At 42.2% G+C, this 18,224-nt stretch overlaps 2 protein-coding genes across 4 annotated transcripts in view; both read right to left on the bottom strand.

Annotated features, from left to right (window-relative positions):
- Positions 1-1,785: 1,785 nt before the first annotated feature.
- mlnr (motilin receptor) lies at positions 1,786-5,179 on the bottom strand. Its single transcript, XM_042414832.1, has 2 exons — positions 4,396-5,179; positions 1,786-2,210 (listed from the first exon to the last, which is right to left on the bottom strand). Exons 1-2 carry the CDS (start codon positions 5,177-5,179, stop codon positions 1,903-1,905), a joined length of 1,092 nt encoding a protein of 363 aa, XP_042270766.1. The 3' UTR covers positions 1,786-1,902.
- Positions 5,180-8,764: 3,585 nt separating this feature from the next.
- fndc3a (fibronectin type III domain containing 3A) overlaps positions 8,765-18,224 on the bottom strand; it is a 52,637-nt gene continuing 43,177 nt past the window's right edge. For 2 of the 3 annotated variants that reach the window (XM_042415417.1, XM_042415418.1), the window contains 9 exons: positions 17,481-17,586; positions 17,073-17,248; positions 16,797-16,910; positions 16,097-16,246; positions 14,965-15,320; positions 14,377-14,589; positions 13,910-14,076; positions 12,739-12,863; positions 8,765-11,345 (listed from right to left, as the gene is read on the bottom strand). In XM_042415417.1, the coding sequence (XP_042271351.1) occupies positions 11,022-11,345; positions 12,739-12,863; positions 13,910-14,076; positions 14,377-14,589; positions 14,965-15,320; positions 16,097-16,246; positions 16,797-16,910; positions 17,073-17,248; positions 17,481-17,586 (1,731 nt within the window). In that variant the 3' untranslated portion in view covers positions 8,765-11,021. Of the gene's footprint in view, positions 11,346-12,738; positions 12,864-13,909; positions 14,077-14,376; positions 14,590-14,964; positions 15,321-16,096; positions 16,247-16,796; positions 16,911-17,072; positions 17,249-17,480; positions 17,587-18,224 lie in introns of those variants that run through there. The other variant, XM_042415419.1, reaches the window with a different exon arrangement.

Here is an 18,224-nt window from a genome sequence, read left to right as displayed (position 1 = left end):
TATGGCAAATGAGTTTAACACCGATTATGTGGTAAAATAACAGTGTTTCATCTATAATATCATTGTGATAACTGTTTGATTTTCACAATAGGTATGTGTCACTTGTGATATAATATCAGGGCTATATCATCAAATTTTAATGGTGTTATATTTCAAATTCTTTTTATAATTCAAATGCCAATATACTGCAGAACCAAAAGAGCTGTGTGCAGTACATGAGGACGACGCTAATAGTAGAAGTCATGAACTGAAAAACAGAGTCAAAACAAGCAAACTAATGCTGAGTGATTTGAGGTGGTGTGAAGATGGCCTGAGGGAGGTGTTGACAGCTCTGGACGAGCTGCTCGCGGCCACTCTCTTCATTGTAAAGAAAATAACCAACAGAGGAGCCGTGCTGCTTATTGATCTTTCCCCGGGTGATGGCAGGATGGTCTGTGAGAGATAAGCTTTTACTCGCTGCTTCAGCTCATCTGGCAGAGATGAATGGCTCGGTGAAAAAAGTGTCATGAGGATGAGTCAGCCCAGAGCGACTTTGTCTCTTTGTATCTGTGCAAACCAAGGCCCCGGTGATTCATGGGTAAGATCACGACAGTTCCTTTTAAAAGAACAAGATGTATGGCTGACAGACCCTGAAAAAGTCTTGGGTTTATTTTAGGATTAGACATTCTTCAGGTTAAAAATACATAACTTTGACGTTACTTTTTCTCGCATGAGTGCATGAGGCGGAAAAGTGTACGATTACTGATCCAAAATGCATCATCAAAGAGGAATTGTACAGCGGTTTCAAGATTATGCGAGTGGAAGCAATAACAGCAATAAGCTCTGCCTCTGCTGACAACCTAATATCCTTTTTTTCCTCTTTGAAATGCACTTAGAGCAGCCATTACTTTGAATATGGTGATGCAGGGACGTTGGCTGCCAGCGTAAATCCAACTCAGAGCCCAGGTAATATAATAGCCGTGTCAGATTACATGTGATGGTCGGCACGTACGCAGCCCCGAAACCTCAGGGCTCAGGTGGCTTCTGTATCAAACACACAGACAACAATTGGCCCATTTTCATACTGATCTGCTTTTATCAAGTTTATGTTCCATCTATTCACTGTGAAGATGGCACACAGCCCCTGCTAACATCACACACACACACACACACACACACACACACACACATGCTAGAATACCCGATTTCAAATCTGCACAACTAATGGCCCACAACTAATAGGTTTACTTGTTTTTTTTTCATGACTTACGAGAACAGCAAACAAACAGTATGATAACAATTGTTCACCACACACTGAATAAATTCAATCTTGTGACAGAAATGTAGCTGAGACTATAATAAAACATAAATGAACAGTTTCAAGTGTTGGCCGTTAACAAAGAGGGATGACCTACTAGTCAGTGCTGCGGATTGATGATATTTGTGAGTTGAAATGGTTTATGTGTTCAATAAGAACTGACGACAAGCAAGAAAAACATGAAGCAGCACACAATGAAGAGGTAAGTACTTTTTTGCACGAGGTATGTAACACTGAAACAGGAAAATGTAAATAACATAAAATCTGTTTTCTTGGAAAGAACATTTTTGCTCAGAATCCACTAATATCTTCATGACAAAAAAACAAAACAAAACAGAATGTGAGATGGTTAAAAATCATCATCCAGTCTCTGTGAACAAAATGTCACTGAGTAGTAATAAAACTGACTTTGCATTGAAGTGCAGTGGAGCTTTTAGCCCTGGTTTGCCCCCCCCCTCCCTCAAAGATAAAGACCACTTCAACAGCGTTTCTGTTTCCTCTTCATCTGCAACTCCTGAACATTAAAGAAGCCTGCAAACTCTCCCCCTTTGGTGGTGAAGCCCATAAAAAAAACAACAACGCTTAGAGTGCTGTGTTGATGCCCCTCACACCCCAGTAAGGGTTTCATTTATGGTGGAGATGTGGTCAATTACAGAGAGCTGTCTCTGGCTGCGGTGGGCCTGTCTGGGCCGCTGGTGCAGCAGGAAGAGGCGTTTGGCTGCCGCCCTGTACTTCCGAGACATCAGGTTGTAGACGACGGGATTGATGGAGGCGCTGAGGTAGCAGAGAACCATGGAGGCCATGTTGAAGTTCTGGCTCAGTATGGCTGTGTCGTAGTCATCCACCTGAGCGAAGAGGTTCCTGCCAATGTGGTAGGGCAACCAGCATATGATGAAGGCCAGCACCACCACCACTGAGGGAGAAATAAAGTTAGGGGAGGAAATTAGTTTCATTCAAAGGGGCATTAAAGGAATAGTTCCACATTTTGGAAACACGCTTGTTTGTTTTCTTCTTGAGTTAGATGAGAAGATTGATACTACTCTTTTCATGTTGAGTAATATAGGGCTGGTTTACCTCATTTACAAAAATGAGATTTGAGATTTCTGCCTCAACACTAAGACACTGGAGGTTAATCTTTTAGTTAGATGCCACTAAAAGTAGGTTAACAGGTTTGGTAAACAGACTCTTTTAGTATTTGTGACTATGTACGCAACAATTCCAATCAAAAATTTAAAAAAATATATCTACCTCATTAGGACTGTTTGGGAGCTGTTTAAACAGATTTCATTTACATTTCTTACAACCCATCTTGGGATATCTTCTTACCCAACAAATGCCATCAGATACTGATTGTAGTTCTTGTTAAATTCTGGTAGGTGTGCAAAAATACCCTGTCCATGTCAAAGCAGTGAGAAGAAATGTCTTATGTGAAATAACCAGTATTGTTCTGACTTTAGCAGATAATAGTGTGTTTTTGTTGGGGCTTTATCATTTATAGTAAGAGGCTGATTAAGAAAATAGGTTTCCAGGGTCTTTAACTAACCAATGATCTATGATCACCCTTGACATATATTAATGACCAGCAGCAATTACAGCAACATCAAAAGAACATCACTCTAAGCCCACGCACAAACACTCTCACTCAGGTGCACAACCTCTCTTGTTCCCTTAAGTGATGGTGACCTGTAATTGGCTTCAACAGTGAAGTCACACTTTCATAATACAGGCAAGTGAGCGAACTAATTAGAGCATATATCCAGCAAAAATGTCCGCTGATAGGAAAACATATCACGATTTCAGAAAAGAGCAAAGCTTAATTTAGCTTTTGAAAGCCAGAAATCTTAGTGGCTGGGTGAGTCACTGGTATTGATCAAAAAGCCCCTGCGGATAAAATTATCATAAATCTGTGTGATGGGGACAGCCATCTCTGCAAGGATAAAAGATTTCAATTCAGTAATTAAAAGAGAGGTATATCAGTAAACAGTTAATTGTAAATGGAGGAGCTACATTGTGGATTCACGGTGAGAAGGTGACGCAGTTTTGTCCACGATCGATCATGTCTTGCCCTACTGGTGCAGCTATCAGTGACTCAGTGACACCGGCAGATTAAAAAGATGCCGGGGACTGTGAGAGCATGTAAATTTCCATTAAGGTGATTTATAGAGACGTCTGATGACAATCCAATTTGGGATTCAACAAATGTGGATACAAACGGCAGCAGGTCTGACAACATGAGTTCTGTGCAGTGTGTGCTCAGATAATGAACAGCGTTAATATCTTAATGGAAGCATCATGATTAAATATTTGGTTAATACAGATTGTCCTGGCTGCTGTCTTTTACTGTAAGACAGGGTTTCCTGCACAATATGCCAGGGCTGCAAATTAAGCCAATCAGTATGTGCAGTGGTAGGACATGATTAGCCTCAGACAAAACAGAATCATTTCCCCAGCTGATATCAACAACAACACATATGGAAGCAGCTTTCTCCTCTTTAAACTTGCGGGACAAAAAGCAACACAATGGCCTGTGATAGAACGTACAGACAGCTGGGTTTTTTATGATCCACAGAATAGGTGAAACTACTACAAATCACGTCTTGAAATATGTGAAAACAATAGTAAATTTTGCATTCGCAAGTACACACAACTCAGCTAATACAGGAAACCAGAAATCCCACGTTCAGATCTGTCAGTCTGCCTTTTTGCTTGCAGCAACAATGAAAGGCAGACGGACAAAAGTCTGATGGATTTCTGGTTTAAGCCTTTAACCAATAGAGAGAGTTCTGTCTTTGTTTTTTTGCTGTCATTCCTGAATCTGAATTGTCTGTTATAAGTCAGGGGCAACAAAAAGCGGAGAAAGGTAGAATCAGAGGAAATCCTTCTGGGTGATGTGAAATGTCTCTGAGCTTTCGTGAATAATTAGGGATGAAGTTTAATTGCAAATTGAAAATGTGAAACTCTGAGTCACAGTGCTGTAACAGCTGTCTGTTAATTTAACAGTTTGACAATCTTAACTAAAAGGGGCAAAGCACGGTATATGAAGGTCTGCCGTTCAGTGGTAGTATTTAAGTTGTGTTTTTAATCCATTTTCAACTCACCCAGGATCTTGACTGTTTGTCTGTGTGACCTTTCTCTTGCCAAGGCGCAGGGGCCTTGCAGGTCATTCTTGCTTTTCCACAGCTTGCACCCAATGGAGCCGTAGAGGAAGATGAGGCAGAGCATTGGACAGAAAAAATAGGTGGTGGACACCCAGAGCATGATGTGCAGCTGTCCAGAGCTGATGGCGTAGCTGGTATGCTTACACTGGCCCGTGTTGTAGTCCGGGTGCGTGTCGTTGTCGTACTCCACCCCGACTAGGAAGAGCGTGGGTGCCGCGGACACCAGGGCAAAACCCCACAGAGCGAAGATGATGTACTGGACCCTGCGTTTGGTCACCAGAACCTTACTCCTGAGGGGGAAGCTGATGGCCAGGTAGCGCTCAATGCTCAGAGCCGTGATGTGAAGGATGGTGGCTGAGGTGCAACCCTCGAAAATGTAGTGATAGAAGCGGCACACTGCCTCCCCGAACAGCCAGGGCACGTACTTCCACAGGCGGTAGAGGTCAAAGGGCAGGCAGAGGAAGATGATGAGGTCAGACACTGCCATGCTGGACAGGTAGAGGTTGGTCGTGGTCTTCATGTCCTTGAAGTGCTGGATGATGAGGATGGTCATGGTGTTGCCTGTCACCCCGACAATGAAGATGAGGATGCAGATGACAGTGACAGGGATGAGGGTAGAGGTGGGGAACAGGGAGCCCTCATAGTGGTGGTCGTCTATATTGTACTGGTCCATGGCCTCTGCTCCACCAACATGAAGCTCCACCTGGGGTCTGGTCCAGGGCATGCCAACCTCCACTATGTGCTGGCAAACGAAGTGTGAAAGACTCAACAGGCAGCTGTGGAGAGAAGAATGAGCCATTAAAGGACCAAACCTGTGTTTTTGAAAGTTTTATTTTTTTGAGCTACAAATTATGTAGATTTTATATTACTGCTGACATTCTTTGGGGATTTTTAAATCTCAGGCAGCTATTGGTTTCCATTCATTTATGTATGTTACAAGCATCTTTTAGCAGCATCTTGAAGCTTGCTCCAGATTATACAGGTAATAATCCATCACAGCGAAAATAAAATCAGCAATCATTTTTGTCATTATTGTTGCAATTTTATGTTGTAAATGGAGACTGATTTGAAAAGATTGCACCTTGTAGCCATAATGAAATGTGACAGAAATGAACAGAAAACAGAGGCTGTCTGGAAAAAGAGAGCAAGACGATTTCTAAAACAATTAGCTGCAACATAAATCACACATAGGTTGTAGTTAACGGGCTAAAACATGCAAAAAAGCAGACATAACATCTTGATTGTGACTTTACCTTTGAAACTGAGCTGGATCTCTCAACCTTTCAACTTTTTCTCTTGGTCTCTGTTACTGTGTGTCGATGAAGAGCAACAGCAGGAGAATCATATGAAGTGGCAGAGCCGGTCCCTGATGCTCAATAGCCAGTCAAGCTCTGGCGAGAGACGAAGAAAAGAGCACCTCCTCCACAGCACCCTGAGGAGTCAGGGAGCAACCGGGAGGTTGTCTGTTGTGTGTGTATCTAAGTAATCTTCTTAATCTAATGATGACGGGATAGATGACGCTAAAAGGCATAAGATGGAGAGAATAAGATTTGAGGGAACCCCCTCCCTCTCTGCTGCTTCTCTGGGAGAATAAATGCAGATTGAGGATCATACTAATCTGTACCGAGCATAAATACACAAGAAATATACTTAAAAAGAGGGATATAACTTTAATTAATTAATACATCAATCACTTAAATCCCAGCGTGTTTGCCAAGCTGTCTGGAAGTAGTCACTGAAAAATGAGTTCTGTGTTTGCTTAATTGTCCACCAGCCCCATCTGTCTCTGCGCTCAGCTTCATCACTCCACACTCCCACCCGCTCATCTCTTCCTCCTCACCCTCAACTTACCTATCAGGCTTGTTATAACAAACCTAACTTCAACAATGCTCCGATGAGTAAAAAGGAATGCCATGTTTTTTTAGAAAAACATAAAGTTTGGGTGTAACCGGGGCCTAAAAGGGTCAAAAGAAGTCAAAATTTGTGTCACTTTGGTGTAAAATGTTGCAGAGCTTTATAGATAATGAATGGATGTTTGAATTGGGGCACTGGATTTGTTGATTTAGGAGATTTTTGTTTCTTCTTCTTCTTTCTCCTGGTTGAGATCGAACGTCTAGTTTTATATTAGGATTTGGTGTCGTGTGAAATTCATTTTGATACTTTATGATCTCTAATTGTGAGTATAGTGACTTCATATCCCACTGAACCACCAACTCAAATGTTTTCTGTTTGATTTTAAAGCTCTGGAGTGAGACAAAGAGTGGTGCAAACTCTGCAGATCAATAATGAGAACTGGATAACTGATGCCTCCGTGTGAAGTGAATCTCCCATATTTTTTAAATGGAAGGCATTCCCCAGTGAGTGCATCGCACATCATCACAGACCTACGTCACGGACATGCACGCAGGTGTATTTTTAGTTCCTGATCTACAGGTTTTTTTTTTTGTGTCTAAAGTAACATTAATCACAGCAGCCTGGATGACCTGCTTGGATGACCAACGGTGTGCTTTGTTGGTTCAGAGCCACCATATCCATTAGATCTAAATGAACCTTTGCAACAAGAGTCACACTGACATCGGGGTGTATTTGTGTGTTTACACTGAGCTGACCCGCAGCCGGATGCAGCACTCAGACCTCAGAGGGGCAGCAGGAATGTCCCTCCTCTGTCATTGTTTACTCCTCTCAAAGCAACGCGACAGGGAAAGCTTGTTTGCCTGTTTGTTTCTTTTAAAAAAAAAGGGGGTTTCCAACCTGTCTCTCAACAAGACCGATGTTGTACACTGAGCGTCGACCAAGACAAGCGATCCCACTCTCACCCTCATTAATCATGGCTTTTCTTGCTAACACCGCTTAGGTGTGCTTGCACAGTGGACAGGGACTCCTATATCTTACTTTAGAAGCTTTCATTCAGCCGTATCTCTCGACAAGCTTTCTCGTCTTGAGAGAAACGGGATGGAAGAGGAGAGAAGTCGAGCAGACAAGAGGAAAGAAGAGGATAAAAGATTTTCTCAGACTACGGCCAATCATCTGTGCTGACAGAATGAGAAGACAGGTGTATATCTTACTCACAGATCCTTTGACTAGACAAATGTCAGCGCTGACTCACCATCACAGATTCAGCTTTGGGCCTCAAGTCTTGCCTCTGAGAAAGCCTTTGGTATTTTAATACTGGTTCGGGAGATTGACTTTGTGACTACCTGTTTTTATCATCTGTGAAAATACAACAGTAACATTTGAGCGATGTAGATGTCCTTTATAAAATGAAAGCAGTTGACAGGTTCAGTCTGTTTGTTTACTTTCTGTGTGAAGACTCCATGTACTGGCACTGTGGGTCCATAATATATATACATCTTACTAAAATATGGTCAATATAGATTTCTTTACGTGAGATTTTAATCACTGGTCAAACCGTTCAACTGCCTGCTCAGTCAGAAGGAAATGAAATGTTTAGTGTTTACTTACTGCGTCAAGACTGAGACATGATTTTCCCCAAAACTTTTCAGATAATTTGCCTTATTACAAAGGTTCTGAAGACAGAGAAATAAGGAATATTTCTTTATAATGTTCCCAATCTTTCCAGACCTGTGTGGGAACACGTTCTGTCCGCCAGATATTAAGTTGTTAAATATGAGACAAGGTTCCCTAATATATGAGACTAACAAACAAGGCAAAAGCCCACCATCGCATAGCATGACAATACTTTCTATACCAGTACACCTCAGTGTGTATTATCACACTTCTGCTGTACAACTATAAGAGATGTGATGCCCCCCCCAAGTTTGTTTGGAATCAGTTTAACTCAGGGTTAGGTCTGTTTCACTAGTGAGGGTTGGATTAATAGAGTCTTTGTGAGTCAATTAATTTAAATTTTGATTAATTAATTGAAAGTTGAGTAATTAAAAGTCTATTTATATTCAAAAATTGTGAAAAATGTCTATCACAGTTCAACCAAAAACACTAAATATATAAATATAATATAAATATACACCAAATGTACACTAACAAAACTAAGAAATGCACCAAAGCCTCACATTTGGTAAGTTGGAACCAGTGAATGTTTCGTATTTCTGCTTGAAATAGGGGTTGAATAATCAATGGATAATCAAATAACTGACAGTTATAACTGATCAGTTATTGATTTAGAACAGGTGGTTAAACTGTTGATTGGAACTACAGATTGAGGTGTTGTGGTACACATGCCAGCCAATCAGAAACAAGTATTTCATGACCATGTATGTATGTATGTGTGTATGGCCATATAAATGATGAGTAATCTGAAGACACACATACGTCCAAACTTCAAACATGATTAAGAATTATAAATCTTTTATTGTGCATGGATCCTTTGTAGATATCATGGCTATACAGATACACTTTAGATACATTTCTATGATTATACATTTTTTTCCCATAACGAACATTTTAAAGTGATATGTCTGGTAGTATGTATAGTATAACAAATTTTCATTTTGGAATGTACGGTGTATGAGGTAACTGCAAACATTAAAATTACATAAAAATGGTCTCTATTTTTGTGCATATTTTACTCATTTTTGTAGCATTTTCTTAATCTCCCCAACCAAAGGTAGTAAGCCCAGGGTGAAGAGGTGTTAAAATGGCACACATTGCAATTGCTATCAAAAATAGGAATTTGAATTCTTTAAATGACAAAGAGAAGACATTTGCAGAATGTCTGAAAGACCAAATCATGTAATTATCCAAGACGTTTTGCAAGGTACCTGTATTTCATTTTTACGGTTGCAACAGCGGTTATCTGCCCAAAACCAAACAACAATAGACCCTACAGCAGATTACTACTGAAAAAAATCAGCGTTAGCAATCTGTTACGAATACTTAACACACAGAGAAAAAGGTAAATTTAGATTCACAGGAAGTACATGATATAACACATGTTGTATCTGCCATTTGCGTTCCATGATTCATGAGTACTCAGGATTTATTATTTTCTCTGGAGAGTATTAACTTATATTACTTCAATATTATAAAAAAATATACTTCACACATGTATAACCTGACAAATCAAAATAAATCATAGTACACAGAACTACTTTCCATTTCGCTCATGATTACGTATATTTACTAACATCAAATAAATGTTGAAAAAAATAAAAGTAAATAAAACACGTTTTAGAGTTTTCTAACACTAAAAAAAAAACATGAAAACTTAGAGAAATTAAGAAAATTCTCCCGAGATTTTTTCCTCTCCAATTAAGGCCTCTGAAACAACTGGTACATACTTTTTTTTTTTCTCCGTTTTTTTTTTTTTTTTTTCTCTTTTGCTGAGATAGATCAGCTGTTTCAGTGACATATTAATGTGGTACTACAACTTTTAAAACACCCAAAACACAAGTAGGGCTCGCACAATCTCAAAGTGTGTTCTATAAAATGCATCACAAGACCAAGACGCAGTCAGTCGAGGTTTTTTCTTTCACTAAGGTGCAAAATCAATTACTGGGGAAAAAACCAAAAAAAAACCAAAATAAAACAGAACATACAGGTAAGCATACATTTTTTGTGCTGAACAACAATATTTCGGAGTAAAGCAGCTGCATGATTGTAAAAACAAGCTACAGTATAACTATATGATAGTAAAAATAATTAGAATTCACTGTTAGTTTGGTTTTTGTTTGTTTTCTAACTTTATACTGAGCTTTTTTTTTTTTCTCAAACTTACAGGTCCTTGTGTCTTCACTGTACAAAAATATACTAACATTTCTCCAGTCATTTTTGCATCCTTAAACATTCTGAACATCAAAAAGGTTGGAAAGTGCTAAATGAACGTTCTATAATGTGAACAAGAATTTCATTTTTCGTTTTCTTCTCTCGCTAGACCCCTTAAACTCCAGCAGGGGGGTTAAGTCCCTTCATCTGGCCCTGAAGCCCTCCCAGCCGTGTACCTTTTGTGGCACCAACTACATACAGTATACACATCTGGACACACACACACACCCCAATGTGCAAACACTGGCCCACCAGGTCCCAGGATCAAATAGCACATAGGCTAATGACACACCTACGTACTATTTTTTGGAACACATCTATCAAAAAACAGTTTCATACTGGACACGTAAATGGAAATATAAATAATGACTATCTCTATACACATATATACTGTTTTATATATATATACTGTAATCAACAAGTACATGAGTCGAAGCGCCCCTTCCCTCCCACCCTCTCCCCGAAAATTAACCGTATCCCTGCTCTTTCTGAGTTCCTTTTGCACAGGAAAGCTGATCATGATGGAACAGAAATCTCAACTGAACAACAAGATACCACAGAGTCGGGGGGCAGGGTGACAGAGGCAGGAGAGGAAGGTATCACAGATGCCAAATAAGGTGTTACATCCTCAATTTTTAAACTGCTATTAAGCCCACGCTCACCGGCCCTCCCTCCCCCTGAAGCTAATGCGATTACTCTGTTGACAAGAGAAAAAACAGTAAGTACAAAAATGAAGAAAACAAAACAACAGAGAGAGAGAGAGAGGGGGGGGGGGGGGTAAAGAATAAAGCTATAACCCTGCAGCTGGGGGGGGTGCGCACTGCTCATTTAATGACAAAGTACTGGATGACAAAAGCGATGAGGATGGCGATGACGGCGAAAACCATGAGGAGGAGGAAAGCGCACTGCTCGTCCGTCAGGCTCCGTCTGGCGCGGCTGGACTCCGCGCCGGCTCTGGACCCCGAGCCGGCCGCGGAGCCGCCCGCCGCCACGTCGTTCCGCTGGGGGGAGAGGGTCACTGTGGGGCTGTAGGGGCCGCTCAGCTCCGGGGCGTCCTGGCACTGCCTGATGGCACACACCCGGAAACGGTAGTCGCTGTTAGGCTGCAGGTTCTGGACGTGGAAGGATGTGGCAGAGCCTTTGTAGGCCTGAGAACGGGAGAGAAGAGGAAGTGTGATTAAAAAAAAAGGGGATACAAGACAGGAAGAGAGTGGGGAACGGATAATCCGACAACAAAGGAGTCACTTGGTTTACCATTTTCTCATCTACTTGTTCTCCCATTTATATCCTTAATATCCAATTCAGTCATATGAATATCTTGACTCTATGGATGTCGGTCGAACAGTCGATGAACCACGCTGGTCCAGACTGAATTATCTCATTTGCTACTGGACTGCCATGAAATTTTGCACATTCACTTCCCCTAGAGGATGAATGTGAGTAAACTTCATGCTGCTGAAGTAATGCATTTCCTTGCATCTCAAATACTGTAATTCAGCTGCTTTGATGATGAATCTTATATATATATATATATATAAACCTAAATCTGGTTATCAATACTGGTGAAATTGCGTTTATTGAAATGTGTGTTGAACCTGTATTGGCCAGTAAAGCTGATGAAATCCTTCCCATCATCGTGCTTCTGAACAAACGGATGTTATGGCCTTTCAGCTCTTTCGAGTGTCAGGCGGAACACGTAAAACATTAGGCGTCCTCTCTGTTAGCTCGGAGTAGTTTTCAATTTACAGACTATTTTTCTGATTTATTTGTTAGAGTTGTGTTTTTTGCCTTGGACGAAGCGGGAAGCCATCTGCCTTAGCTGTTTGCCCAGCTGGCACGCGCACACACACACACACACACACACAGAGGTTTTTAGAGCACCATGTCAACCTGATCTGTTTGCTAGAATGGTCCTTTTTTAAAAAAAATTCTCTTTATTAAGTGATAAAACTTCTCGTTTAAATTGTAAAAGTGAGACTAAAAGTGAATTCAACACATCCCCGGCTTTTCTTGTTTATAAATTGAGAATCCATTGAAAAAAAATACTGCATCCAATAATATCGGAGGAGGGTCTATCTCAACCAAACGAATAATCCCCTCTTAAACAGAGCAATTCGAGTCCCAGCCAGAGAGACGGACGATAAGGATGGACACAAACTCAAACGGGATGGCAGCCACATATTTCAACTCACAGACTCGACGTCTTGATGTGGTGAGATTAGCATATGCCTGCGGCGGCCATTACTCCACGTTAACGCGGCTGAAGGCCACCGAGAGGGATGAATGTGCTAGCAGGGGCCGGACACCTGGGATACCCTCATAGATCAATGACCTTTTGCATAATGTGCAATTTAAAGCCGGCGGTGACTAATACGGAACTCTGCAATGCCGCGGTGAAAACATTAAGTCCCCTTGGATCCATCTGTGTCCTGATCTGCATAAAAAGAGCGCTGTGATGAATGGCAGGTCAGCTGCGGGTGAGGAGTGAAGGACACTAAACACAAAAAGGAGTAGAAAACCTTCACGGAGTAAAGTCTGTACCTGTTTAAAGTCGGAGTTTCCCATCATGCACTGCAGGGTGTAGATGACTGGGTCCCCTTTCATGGGTGGCAGGGCCTCCCATGTGACTTCGCAGGAGTTGTCATCCAGACGCTCCACTTTAGGGACTGGAAGGGAAGGTGGGGGTGGAGTGAGAGAAGAGAGTGTAGATGTGATGAAAACTACACTGATGGCAGGAAGATACCGCATTAACTGAACTTCTGCTACAATTTAAAACAAGAGATCCAACCAATCAGATCAATTTGCATTTCTAATACTGAGGAATTTCCTCCATGTATCATTATATTAATAACACTTTTTTGCTTTGACCTCAGTTTAACATGCATTGTAATCTACAAAACCTCATTGGAGCTTTAAATTCTTAAAAAAAAACACAACATAGAAGACAAAATTAACATCCAACTTCCCAAAAAACGTCAGATATGCTGTGAATATGTGGATATTTTTGAAAGTGGGACTGCTATAGAAACCATTTTAATAAAAATGTACTTACTTTGATATGTACAGTGACTCAGCTGACGGATTAAGTGTGAATTCTACACAACTACATGTGACTTTTCCCCATTAGCGGAGTGCAGCAACTATGAGTCATGCTCTTCTTTAGGTAGGTGGCATTTGAAGTAAAAACAATAAAATATATGGTTGTATTCGACAGTCAGAGTTCCCTGGTAATCATGAAGAAATACAGCGGCGAGGGAGGATTTTTAATTCTTTGTGGCATTATGATATCAGTCTTTAAACTTAATTATTCTGAATTCAAAACGGTTTATATGGTTGAGAGTCCACTTCACCGTGTAGGGAGACAAACACTGACAAAACCGGCGACTGACGTGATTCAAGAAGAGGTGCTTCTCTGAGAATAAAACCCACATCCTCATTACTGACTTCAATATGTAGGATCAAAAGAGGCTTTGCAGAGGCTGGGTTGAGACCGGACCGCTGAGCTCAACGAGCCGACTCATGATGACAGCCGACGAGTGAATATCTGGCTTGCCGGGTCTTAATCAAATGCGAGTTAAACTTGGGTCGGCTGAGGTTAAAAGCTGAGTACTGGTTGTATGTATGGCGGGAGTGAGTGTTTGTAAAGATAATAGGAGCTGAAAGAAAGAAAAAGAAAGAAAGGAAGAAAGAGAGTAAAGGCTGCCAACTGTACCTTTCACAGGGGCAGGAGGAGAGCGTGGGGTGGTGAATGTGTAAACATTGGAGAAGGGCCCTTCGCCCGCCTCATTAAAGGCCTGGATGCGGAACGTGTAAGAGGTAGACTCATTAAGCCTCTGGACTTTGTGTGTGTGGCATGGTCCTTTATACAAGGATATAAATCTGCAATGACAGGAACATGAGAAAAAGAGAGAGAGAGAGAGAGAGAGAGAGAAAGGATTTAATGAGCAAAAGGGTAAAGATGACAAAAGCAAACAAGACGAGCGACTCCTCCGTCAGGAAATGTACAGTAACATAAAGCAGATCATCGCTTCCTGTCTCCATATAAGGCGCTCCGTCTGGTGCGTTACTTTCTATGTACCCCCGCCCGCCTCTATACAGTTATCTGAAGCTTTTGTCTCCTCTTATCAGTTTCTCTCTTGTCAGGTCGCTTCCCCTCTCCTGACTAATGGGGCCACCGACCTGCCGCTCTTATCCCCCATCTGCAGCTGATACTGGAGGGCGTCTGAGGTGGCGGCTTTGGCTGGACCGTCGCCCCACTTGAGCCTGAGGGTCTGGTGGCTGAAGGCGGTGCACTCCAGGCGGGGTGGCAGCGGGGGCAGAGGCTTCGTCTTCAGCTTAAAGGTGTGACTGAATGGGCCTGCTCCCAAGCTATTCAGGGCTTGAATTCGGATCCTGAGGAGGAAGAGAGAGATGTCAAGATCGGAGCGAGGACTGAGCTGTGGCCAGAGCAGAAACACTGCAGTGACTATTAAAGTGGTATTAACAGTATTTTATCTCTTCAGCCTCTGTTCATGTAATATCATGTGATATTTATCCTAGGAAAGAGATGTTTTATGTTGTTTTTGGCTTCGTTTCTGGTTCTGAACAACTGCCTTTTGATTCAGTTGGTGTCCTTGAGTACAAAGTATCACAAGTGTGGTGCGTGTGTGTGTGTGTGTAATTGATTTGCATTACATCTGTTGACATTTGAAAGATGCAAAAGGTGTGCGGCGCAACTGTAAAACAACATTTCATAATCTTTGGAGTTTCCGTTGAGGAAGCGCTGACCTGTAGCTGATGTCAGGCTGCAGATGCTGGATGATGTGTCTGGTGACGGGGCCGACGACGATGGGTTGGCGTTCTCCCAGATCGATCAGGTAGGAGGTGATCTCGGAGCCGTGATCGCACGGGGGCTCCCAGCAAATACCCAAGCAGGTGGACGGAGAGTAGAGTGGTTGTGGCTGGGAACTGCTATCCTCCTCCTCGTCCTCTTCCTCGTCTTCTTCTGCTTCCGCTGGAGTCTCGTACCTTTGCAGCTCGGACTCCTTCAGTGCGCTGATGTTGCTGACGGCTGCGGGCACGGAGCAGGGCGTCTGGCACAACACCGCCTCGCTGAAGGGTCCCACGCCGGCCACGTTCACGGCCTGCACGACAGCGAGACACGAGAGGGGTCAGCTAATCGAATCATGGTGACCGGACAGGAAATGTGTTACCACTGTGTTTGACCACAAGGTGGAGTTCTGATGTAAACATAACCGGTACGGGTTTCAACAATTCCTGACAGGTATGTGGTGATTATTAGTCTCTAGGCAGGACATAATTTAAAAATAAATGTATGTTTTTAATCAGTTGTTTCTGTGGAAGTCTGCTTTTATAGCCTTTAAATTGGAAACTGTTAAAACTTGTGTCTAATAGAGTTTATTTTTCTATAATCTTCTTTGATGTCCTTTACCTTGGAGGCACTGTTTTTGAGAGTGTTTTAAATAGTTTTTGGTTAGGTTTGCATTAACTGATGCATCATGAGGTATGTTGTGATTTTTTTCGCCTTCGTTCCCACTGAATAAATTAAACCTCCTCGTTTGATTAAATTTAATTCCCACTGACGTAAACAGGGATATTTTGTTGTTGTTTCGTTGCTCTTTGCTGTTCTTATCGAGCAAACTCTAGTTGAGATGCTAATCAAATAAGTGGGAAATTAAACTATTAATTTTGTTGGGCGCCTCCTGAATCTTTACCAAGTCTCTACAGAAATCATCACACTTAAATGACTCAAACAAGGGGGTTGTAAGGTGAGATGTTATCATTTATTCATCGTACGGTTGAGATATGATTCTATTTTCAGGGTGTATTTTTCACGTAAGTCCGGGAGCAACAGATGAAAATTAGCCTCGGCTAGATAAAATAAAGTGTTAGTGCTCACCTGTATCCTGCAGAAGTAGTTGGTTGCAGGCAGCAGCCCTTTCATTTCATGGCTGAGCCCCGGTCCGCTGTAACACACCTGCATGCTGCCCTCAGCGGCTCCCCACTCCAGACGAAACTCTGTCACTGGAGCTCCGTTGCAGGGTGGGGCCTAGAAGACAAACATCAAATGTGGTTGAACTCTGCTTTGACTAATAACTTGTGTCCAATATGGTTTTTTCACAAATGTTTTATTATCACTAAAAATGTACAAATGACTCCTTCTATCCGTTTATCATTTCATAAGTTTAACTGCTGCACAAAAGATGCATCTTACTTCACTTCAGCGTATATGCACTGGAGGATCAAAGTGACCACATTGCACTGTAAGTTGCATACTGGACCGCGATTCGCTCCCAGACTAGTTGTGATGTCACGCTCATATGTACACTCGAGTAAACTGATTTAAAGTGAGCACAGAGAAACTTTCACCCCTTCAGCAGACGAACGTGAATACTTTCTAGTTTCAAACTCTGCACATAAATCACTCGGTATGCACGGTGAGGCTTAAACATCCGAGTGAAGTAAGTAAGTATTAGGCAAAACGCATTTCTGAGTAGAGGGAGACTAATATATTCATACGTTTTCCAACTTATTCTCAGGATGATGTGTAGAATTTGTGTTGGTCAGTGAGGGAATGTAGATGAGGAGTGGGGTCTTACCTCCCAGCTCACCACGACACAGCTGGGGGATTTGCATGTGGTGGACGGAGCCTTGCATTGCTCGGGGGCCCCGGGGCCGGTTGTAACCTCGCAGCGCTCCGAAAGGGGCCCGAACTGTCATCACGAAAGAACAAAAAAAAAAAAAAAGTTTTACATTTGAGAAACGAAATATTTGATTTGAATGAAATGAGAGAGGAATGAAAGCATGCAGCAGAAAAACAAACAAACAATCTCTTCTCCTGCTATTGATGGATCAGTTTTGACAGTCTTTCTCACCCCAGCTTTGTTTGCCGCCTTGAGCCGGAAGCTGTAGGTTTTGCCAGGCATTAAGCCTCCCACAGAGCAGTCCAGCTCTGGACCCTGGTAAACCTCCCGGCTCTCCTCAGACTGCGGCCCACTCACTTCCACGCTGTAGCAGGACACTGGGCTGCCCCCGTCTACCTGAGGGGGACCTGGGAAATTTGTACAACCAGTGTTTATACATCAATACACTTTAAAAAAAAAAAAAGGGGCTTTCCAGGAAAAGAAAAAAACATACAGTATAAAAAGAGAAATGTACAACAAAATAATACAAACTGCATTATCAAAGCACGCTGCTTTGAGGTAGTTCACCAGACAAATAAATGCATCAACAGAAGCTAGAATACATCCCACACAGATCTGAGTTGAAGAGGAATGACTCACCCCAGCGCAGTTGCACCTCCCTGGCTTTGGGCTTGCCCACCAGCCGAGGGGGCTGGCAGGGACCCGGGGGCACTGCAGGAGTCTGGACCTGCAGGGTCTCCGACAGCTTGCAAGAAAGACAACACTCCAATTAAGACCCAGAAAGAATAACAAATTGACAATCTCACCCCCCCCCCCTCCTCTCTTTCTCTCTCTCTCTCTCTCTCTCAAACAACACAGAGGATACAGATTGTTATTTTCACCAGCTTATCAGACTAAATCAGGCAACAACATGCCAGAAAGGAGATAAATGTGAAAGCTTCATTCAAAAAAGGTACATACACACACAGAGAAATATCCTGCATTCCTTACAAAGCTGTGGATAAAGTTGGAGAGATTGTCTGGCGAGCAGGGGGGAAATAAAAAAAAAAAAAAAAAGACCCAAAAAACGTTTTTTCTTTTCCCAGACTACTCCTGTGACAAAAGGCAAACATGTGAGTGTTATGTCACATTGATGTCACATTGTGCTACACCCAAAAAGGCTGCAGCTTGCCACCGTGAGTCATGTTTCTTTTACAAGCTCCGTCATGAATAAATGCATGCGCTAACAGCTGATGAAGAAATTAATGAAGAGCGTCTGTGAACTGAACTAATTAAGAAAAACATCCTCTGACACATGCGGGGAGGGGTTAATCGATTAGCAAGCTTTGTCTTGTACTTACACACCAGGAAGCATAGTCTAATCTCTCAACATAGGAGACTGGC

Source organism: Thunnus maccoyii, chromosome 6 (assembly GCF_910596095.1).
Source record: "Thunnus maccoyii chromosome 6, fThuMac1.1, whole genome shotgun sequence".
In the NCBI taxonomy this organism is placed as follows: domain Eukaryota; kingdom Metazoa; phylum Chordata; class Actinopteri; order Scombriformes; family Scombridae; genus Thunnus; species Thunnus maccoyii.
Note: the sequence above shows the minus strand (reverse complement) of the source record. Positions and strands in the feature narration are given on the sequence as shown.